This window comes from Protopterus annectens, chromosome 3.part1, assembly GCF_019279795.1.
Source record: "Protopterus annectens isolate FY-2018-M chromosome 3.part1, PAN1.0, whole genome shotgun sequence".
In the NCBI taxonomy this organism is placed as follows: domain Eukaryota; kingdom Metazoa; phylum Chordata; order Ceratodontiformes; family Protopteridae; genus Protopterus; species Protopterus annectens.
This window is the reverse complement of record NC_056732.1, coordinates 1,784,079,218-1,784,088,099: the sequence shown is the minus strand read 5'-3', so window position 1 is coordinate 1,784,088,099 and position 8,882 is coordinate 1,784,079,218. Positions and strand designations below refer to the sequence as shown.

The 8,882-nt window shown below is 40.9% G+C and overlaps 1 protein-coding gene across 1 annotated transcript in view; it reads right to left on the bottom strand.

Moving 5' to 3' along the window:
• Positions 1-541: 541 nt before the first annotated feature.
• Positions 542-8,882, bottom strand: part of LOC122798670 (zinc-binding protein A33-like) — a 184,559-nt gene continuing 176,218 nt past the window's right edge. Inside the window, exon 5 of the mRNA XM_044067763.1 lies at positions 542-1,624. Within this exon, the coding sequence (XP_043923698.1) occupies positions 1,080-1,624 (545 nt within the window). The 3' untranslated portion in view covers positions 542-1,079. The remainder of the gene's footprint in view (positions 1,625-8,882) is intronic.

The window sequence follows — 8,882 nt, the reverse complement described above, 5'->3', positions numbered from 1 at the left end:
GAGAAAGTGATTTCTAGAGACACATTTAATGTCTAAGGGTAACAAACTCTACCAAGTTTGTTCTTAACAGATTCAGTTCAGTGTTGCCAGCAATTGGCTTAGACAGTTTAAGGGTGTGACCTGTAGTTCCTTTGGGACAGGCTATGGTTCCCTCAGTCTTCATTTGGTTACTCTGTGGCCTTGTGAAGTCACTCAACTAGATGTTCCTCCCAGGTCACTCCTGAAAAGGGACTGTGTCCAGCGGGCTTAGCTTGGTTAACAAATGGCTATTGTTATTAATGTATGTAACTTGTTTGTTGTACAGTGTACCAGTGTGTATTACTGTTACCCATTTTTATTCATTGATACATAATTCTCCGGAGAATGTAGTCTGCACCTAATTTGATAAAACTTGGTGTCTGTAGAAGACAAAGACAAAAGTTTGGCAATGGTAAAATAAAATGTAGCTATTAAATATGCTTGTAGGTATTTTAAATCCCACCCCAATTATACAGAATCTGAAACCCCCAGCCTTATAATCACAGCCCTGGTGTGACTGTAAAGCTACTGAAGTCATGTTATAACTATAACCCTTGCTTCTTCTATTTCCTTTACTATACATAATGTCTCTGTTATCATTGCTGTTGTGCTATTGGCTAATAGGATATATAGGTAGTGGTGATTGTAAAGAACACCAGACCTAAGGAACTGATCTGTGGACACATTTCAGTTACATTTTATATGAAAAAAAACAAGATTGTTGCTGTTCATTCTGTTTCTGTTTTATTCACATCACTAATATGAAAACAGTTTAATATTACTACAGAATAAACCAATTAAACATTAAATAGCTTGTCTGTTGTCATGTTTATCCATATTGAGTTGTATTGCTTAGTCACTGCTCAACCAGCTGGCATAACCTATCAAATATCCAGTTACTGGACTGGAATTCCACTACTGTTATATTTAAAAATCACCTTGTGACTCCTGCATTCTTTATTAATATCATTTCATCTAATGTACAGGGTCTGAAAATACATTGCATATGGAGTTGGCTACATAAAGTCCCATATTGATAGGCCTAGATGTGAAGTCTGAATTTACAGCTTCATGTGAAACACCTTTAGTGGCTCTTTATTTTTATCACCTACATTACAACAAGGGCTGAAGAAGGGGTACAGCGTCTCAGTGAAGGTGTCAGTGAAGGTGTAGAGGTGTGACATGTTATCAGCATTATAAAATGATACCTGACCCCCCTCATAGTCCAGGTACACTCCAACCTTCCTGGGCTGCACAGTGAGCTTGAGATCCTTGGGTGTTAAATCCTGAGCCCGGTACTCATTTCCAGACCTCAGGACTACAATCCAGTAGCCATGCTCTGGGTTCATATCAACTTTCCCCTTCTTCCTGCTGGAATCATTGGTGACACCCACATCCCAGTCAGTTTTGTTCCACACTTTCACTTCCCAATAATGTCTTCCTGATGTAAAGCCCTGTGATCCCAGCACACAGAGACGTGAATCATATCTTTCAGGGTTGTCAGAGAGCTGTAGTTTAACATCACCGTACATCACACTGGTCAGGTTGTCAGTCAGAATGAGGTGAGGATGTGCTTTCTTTTGGTCCAAGGTCAGGTGAGACAAACCTGTGGAAATAAAACAGTTCATGTCACACGTTACCAGGATGAAAAGAGTAATGTTTATAAATCTCAAAATAATACATTTATTATTAACAATTCAGTTTATAATGCAAGTTAGCATTTCATTACAGATTTAACATTGACTATGATCCCTAATGTACACACTGTGCCTTAATAGTAATAAACAAAGACACAGGATTTAAATGAGAAATGTCATGATCTTCTGAGTTGTTAAATAATGCACATTATTGAGTAAGAAGATTCTAGACTAGGAGCAGTAACTTTGTCACGCATTTTGAGCAGCAGTGTTCTTTCAATAACAGGTATACAGACTGCACATTGCTTCTCTCTAAGATTAAGAAAGACAAGCATTTTTATAAACAGATAACTAAAGACAACCTACTATGCCCTAACTACATCAATGGCAAGGACTACAAATCTGTATCAAAAAGTGGCATCCAGTTTATTTTCTCTGGTGCCATCTTTTCATAACTAGACATATGTAATCATGCTGAGGTGCATAATAGATTGTTGAAATCTTCTTTCATTGATCCCTATCCATCCAAACTACCTTCAGAGAATATTGAATTTTTTTACAGGGTAAAATTGGCCAACACCACAACTTTGTCCTTTTCCCCACTGTAGTGCAATCTTAGAGTTGGTATATATCGTTATGGGGTGGGGGTGCATCCCCCCACATTGGGGGGTGTAGGAGCAGGGATGTAGCTAGCAAATTCCATTTTGTACTCAAAAGCTCTTAGTGCTACACCCCAGACACCTATCACTTAATGGACATTTCTCACAAAAATGCTGCACCCAAGTGTTTCATAAATTTAAGTAGCATTGTAAGCTTTCTCCATGAAATTGTTAAAGTATTGTTTTTAGATTAGCGATGTAACAAACTGAAATGCTGCCAGCCCAGCTACCTGGAATTTTGTAAATAACTATGTGTCATTTGTGATTATTAATATGATCCATAGGCTTGTCTTACAAATTTAAGAGAAGTATATGTTATATGGATATTAAACTAATGGTGCAGAAGTGTGTGTTGAACTGTATATTATGTACTCAAGAATGAAATCACAGTGTACCCTGCTGGAAAAGAGCAGAAATGTGTATAAACGGTATACCTGTGCAGATGTGTGTATTAATGGTAGAAGCTAGAACATACAGAGTTAACTTGCAAAACCTCAAGAAAATTAATGGAAATTTATGATTCTGTTATCTCTGTTTCAGCTCAGAGCAGACACAATGTCTAGAGCTGGAGGTTTCCTATTCTCTTGAAACAGAAATAATTACTAGGTTTCAAATGTAAAAGTGTTTAACTGTTTTATTACTTCCAATTCTAGGCAAACTTTTTAGAGATATGTACCTCTGACACAGAGGTCCTAAATTCTAAGTTTCTGTTATCCTGGGAACTGAAGGCAGGCGACAAAGAGTGATGTCATTCCAGCTAACCCTGCAGTAATGTGTATTATTAATTTAAGAACTATCTCAGAGAGCGAGTCTCTGTATTTTGTATCTTGTCTTTGGACCTGAAAACATCGATTCAACAGTTCCCAACTGCATTTGCCTTGCTCTGTAACTAAGACTTAGATCATAGTATATCTCTTAGAGATAGATATGAATATAGTAAAGATTAGTTTAGATGTTTTCTGTATTTATTTGAGACTGTCATGCAATGTTGTTTTAAAATATTTCCTGTGATTCTGAACTCTGTAGTCACTGTGTTAAGTTATTGAGTATTGTCTTGTTCTTTTATTATTTATTATTAAATATATTTAAATCTTTTAATTGTGGCTGGTTTGTTTAGAGATATTTAAGCTTTTAGAGTACTTGCATGTGTTATTTGGTGACACTGTACAGGCCACTCCTAAATAGACTTAAAAGTATTGGTCACACTTATCATTTGGATAATAGTAACATTACTCAGTAAGATTGGTCACTCTTTGGGAAAGGTTCTTAAAGTAGCTGGTAAGGGGTTCTGGTGGCAGTGCTGACTATCTTATGGCCAGGGCAGAAGGAGGAATAGCTATTAAATCTGTGTCAGCCTTTCACAAATTGTGTCAAATCTCAAAGTGTGCGTGTGTCAGCTACTTGGGCAGGGACATGAAGCACCGGTTGGACAGAAAGAGGGCTTGGCTTGGAACCCTGGCTATGGACTCAACTCTATAGTTGTGCCAGTGGGGAGTCTTATTGGAGATCTGGAGAAAGAGGGAGAAACCAGCCCCAGACTGACTGTGATCTCAGTGTACTCTTAAGGGAAATTGTGCTTTACTGTGTGTGTACTTGTCATCCTCCTAATGTGTATGCCCCTCCATGGTGCACCAGTGCAGGGGCGTTACATATTAATTGATGGTAGTGGTGCGATATCCACATCACATATTACTTGGTTGACTGTGCTGAGATAGTCACATCACATATTAATTGGCTTGTAGTGGTGTGGATATTGAATTCCTGTAGCCTGTGTACAGTGGTCACTAAAGGTGTTTGAGCTCTCAATCAGCTATGCAGTGAAGATTCAGAGTTCACAATTGTTTTATTTTTTTATTAACTTTGTCAGGGAGAGCAGGCAAGCATGTCAGCAGAGGAGTATGGCAAGCTGACAAGGAACCAATTGGCTGAGATGTGCCAGGTTAAAGGACTGGTGCATGCCAACTTGACTAAAGTAGACATGATCACAGCTTTAGTCACAGTTGCATCTCAGAATAGCAACCAGGAGAACAATCAGACTGGCCTTGGAGATGTACAACTTTCAGAAAATGGAAAACTCCACCTTTCCACAGAGAACTTAAAATCCATCTGGAGTTAAAGATAGTTGAGCTAGAGGCCAAGAGTTTGGAAATAGAAGCAGCAGGGAGACTGACATCTTGAGGCTGAGGAAAATGAGAAACTGCAATGCCTGGAAGCTGAGGAGAAAGAGAGGCAGAGGCAACATGAAAAGGAGATGCTGACTCTTCGCCAGAGTCATGGAGGCAATGGAGGAAGGGAGAAACCCAACAATAAAGGTTAGTAAATTTCTTCCACAATTTACAGAGGGGGATAATTTGGATAGTTTCATTCATATGTTTGAGAGGGTATGTAAACAGTTTAATGTTGACCAAGGACTCTGGCTATGGTTCCTGAACCCCTTACTCTATGGTAAAGCTGTAACTGTTCATTCCAAACTGTCTGATGCTGATTGTTTAAATTATAATGTTGTAAAGAACTGTTTGCTAGAATGTTTAACACCTGAAGCTTATAGAAAAAAAAGTTTTGTGAGCATAGACACAAGGCAGATGAAAGTATGTGTGAATATGTTGCTGAACTGACCATTTAGCTTCATAGGTGGGTGAGTAGATGTCAGATCACCACTTCTGAAGGCCTGGCAGACCTTTTGTTGAGGGAACAAGCCCTTAGCATTTTGCCTGAAGACAAGATAATCTGGTTAGCTGATAGACAATGCAATACTGTAGATCAGTTAGGGAGGAAGGGAGACCTATACAGTACCTAGCAAGCAGGGCATCACTGCACATGAAAGGGACACTCAGTGCTGCTAATTGGTCTAAGGGAATCCATGATGGGTAGCTCAGACTGCCCCAAAAGAGTCAGCCAGTAGCAGGGGAAGTCACTGGCCCAGGTACACATCCAGGACCAATGCTTAAATATTTTAAATGCAACCAGTGGGGCCTTGTAGCATATAGATGTCCACAGAGGCAAGGTGGGGAACAAAAGGTTGGAGAGGCAATAAGTGGGAGTGATAAAATGCCAACAGTAGGTTGTCTAAAGACAACAAGGGTACCAAACTACCACAAAAGGTTATATCCTATCTTAGTGAATGGGAAAGAGGCCATGGCTAAGACAAACACAGCCTCTGATTTAACCATTTTGAAGCCTGCAATGGTTACAGAGAAGCACTACTTGCTTGGCAGTCTACTCATGTCAGAGCTTTAGGAGGGACCCCATTCCAAATACCTTCAGCTAGCATTCACCATGACTGGGGGGGGGGTGGAAAAAAAAGCCAGCAAGTGGTGTGTTTGAGGATATCCCTGCAGATGTCTTGATAGGGAATGATTTTGATAATGCAGTACCATGTGTTCGTGCAGTTACACACAGTCAGGCTTGAAAACAAGCATGTGGATCTGGTAGCCTGGGGGAGATCACAATCTTGCATGCCGGACTGGTGAGGTGGTTACTTCATTTAGGGAGCCCCTGTCGCAGTGAGACTGAAGATGAGCCACATCTGCTTGTGGGTACTGATGGTCCCTTGGAAAGAGTGACTGCAAAGGCAGACATGAGTAGTAGTACCCAGAGTGACAGTGAGGCACTGCTGTTAGAGGATGCCAGACTTCCTGTGGAAGGGGAGCTGGGAAGGGCTACAAAGAGAGTTGAGACAGGCTCAGCCCTTAGACCCTACATTACACGGCCTGTGGGAGGTAGCTAGTGAGGCACCTGATTCTCAAGGGAAGGGGGAATCCGTATACTGGGACAAAGGGTTACTGTATATAGAGTGGACCCAGAGGGAGGGCTAGAGGGTAAGAGAATACAGCAGTTGTTAGTGCCCAGAGCCTATCATCTGGCACTTCTAGCCATAGCCCATGATATTCCCTTTGCAGTTCATATGGTCATAAAATGTAAAAAAGAGACATATTATGCAGAACTTTTATTGGCCTGGGATTTCCATAGATGTAACAGGGTACTGCAGGGCCAGTGAGCAGTGCCAAAAGGTAGGCAAGGCAGGAGACAAGGTTAAAGCTCCTTTGATGCCTTTGCCTGTGATTAAGGAGTCATTCCGGAGGGTAGCTATGGATATTGTGGGATGTCTGAGTACCTCAAGTTCCACAGGGAAAAGTATATCCTAGTGGTAGTAGATTATGCTACCAGATACCCTGAACCATAGAAGAAGAGGCGGTGGCAACTGTTTTGTTAGAGATTTTCAGCAGGGTAGATTTCCCAAAAGAAATACTGACTGACAGAGGTGCCAGTTTCATGTCAGACCTGCTGGCTTGTCTGTGGAAGTGCTGTGGGGTAAAGCACCTAAAGACCACCCCCTAGCATCCTCAAACTAATCGTCTTGCTGAGAGATTAGACCCTACACTCAAGATGATGCTACAGGCATTTGCAGATCAGTTTAAGAGGAAGTGGAACAAATATTTTCCCCATCTGTTGTTTGCTTACAGAGAGGTGCCCCAGAAATCCACAGGTTCTTCACTTTTTGAGTTGTTGTATGGGCATAGGGTGAGGGGGCTTCTAGATTTGATTCAAGATGAGTGGAATAGTGAGTGTGAATCCCACAAGGAGTCTGTTGTGGCATATGTTCTAAACCTCAGGACAAGGCTCAGGGAACTCATGAGTTTGGCCCAGGAGAACCTGGCAGAAGCCCAACAGCAGAAAATGTCTGGTATGAGAGGAATGCTCCAGCTAGAGAGTATGCTGTAGGGCAGCAGGTAACAATTCTCATTCCTGTCAGACGCAACAAGCTGCAGGCAGCTTGGGAGGGACTCTACCAGATGGTAAGGAAGGTCAGTAATGTAACTACATAGTGCAACTGCTAGGCAGGAGGCAGGGGTGCAAATTGTACCAATTTAACATGATGAAACCTTACCATGATAGGGAGGCCCCTTGTGCTAAGTACTGGCAATAGGAGGCAGGAAGATTTGAGGGGAATATATGGCTACAGGGAGCCAGCCAGGAAAATCCCAGATTATTATGGTGGAGCCTAGGGTTGCAGGCATATGATGGGACAGTGCGGCATGGTACTGGGGTCAGCAATGCCAAGGCAGCTGTAATCTCAAGATAGGGAATGTGGTAAGGTATTCCCAGATAGGCTCAGCCATCTCAAGCAACATTTCTCATGGGTCACCTGAAAAACTAGCTTGAGTTTTCATGGTGGGGGAGAAGTGTGACAAATTTAAATGCTGCCAACCCAGCTAGCTGGAAATGTGTAAATAATTATAAGTCACTTGAAAATATTAATATGATTTATATAAAAATGTAACACAGCCAGCCCAGCTATCTGGAATTTTGTAAATAATCATATGTCATTTGTGAATATTAGTATGATCCATAGGCTTGTCTTACAAATGTAAGAGAACTATATGTTATATGGATATGCTTAAAAACCTCAGCTTTGGCCGGCTAAGAACTTGCTATATTCAACTGGACGTATAAGAGAATTTAAGTACCTTTATCTGCTTTTTTTTTTAAAAAAATACAGTATTTAAATTGATTTTAACTGTGTGGAAGGAATATTAGCTGAACTGGAAGTTTTCACTCTGCTCTTCAGTGTGGAAGGAATATTAGCTGAACTGGAAGTTAGTCAGTGTTTGCTGAATTTTGTTATTTGTTAGTAATTACAGGTGTGGGGGTAGTCACATTCTTTGATTTCCTGTCCTTGCCTATTTAAGTGGTACAGTGTGAAATATTTTCTGCTTAAAAACCTCAGCTTTGGCCGGCTAAGAACTTGCTATATTCAACTGGACATATAAGAGAATTTAAGTACCTTTATCTGCTCTTTTTTCAAAAAAATACAGTATTTAAATTGATTTTAACTGTGTGGAAGGAATATTAGCTGAACTGGAAGTTTTCACTCTGCTCTTCAGTGAGTCCCACCCACCCTCCCTGTTTTTGTTTTGTTGTTAATCTTAGTGGCCTTGCAGCTGCCCGCCCCTCTTGCAAATTTGTGTTTGGATACTCCTTCTGGGCCCATCTCATTTGCTCACTCAACTGAGTGCAGTGAGATCATATTCTGATTTCAGGCACTCCTACTGTGTGCAAAGAGAGCATCTGGGAAACAGAAAAAAAAAAATGTAAGCTTGTTTCCTGCCTTTCCTGTTAAGTGGTATAGACTATTAGTAGGCTTCTGAGCCCCCAAGCTCTTCTGTGTTGGAGGGAAGCCTTCTAGCTTAGTTTTTTTTTTCCCTATAACTAGCCAGTTTTCTAGTTTCAGCACTCAAATCTGTTTCTTTGATCTCAGCACTTGTTGTTTCTACCTACTTTTTTTTACTTTTGCATCATCTTAAAAGTACTCAATTGTATTTATTACTGCTTGGTGTAACTCATTCTAAGCCTTCTGGTTTAAACACTTGGGCTTCAGACCAGTTGTTTTGCACTGAGAGGGTTTGTGGTCTGCACTGTAGTGGCAGAACAGGTAGCTTACATCCTTCTAGGTTGGGAACTGCTGATTGAGGGCTCAGTGTCTGTTATTCTAAAAGTGTATTAATTCTGGTTTAAGCACTTGGGCTTTCAGGCCAGTTATTTTACATTAAGAGGGTTCGTGGTCTGC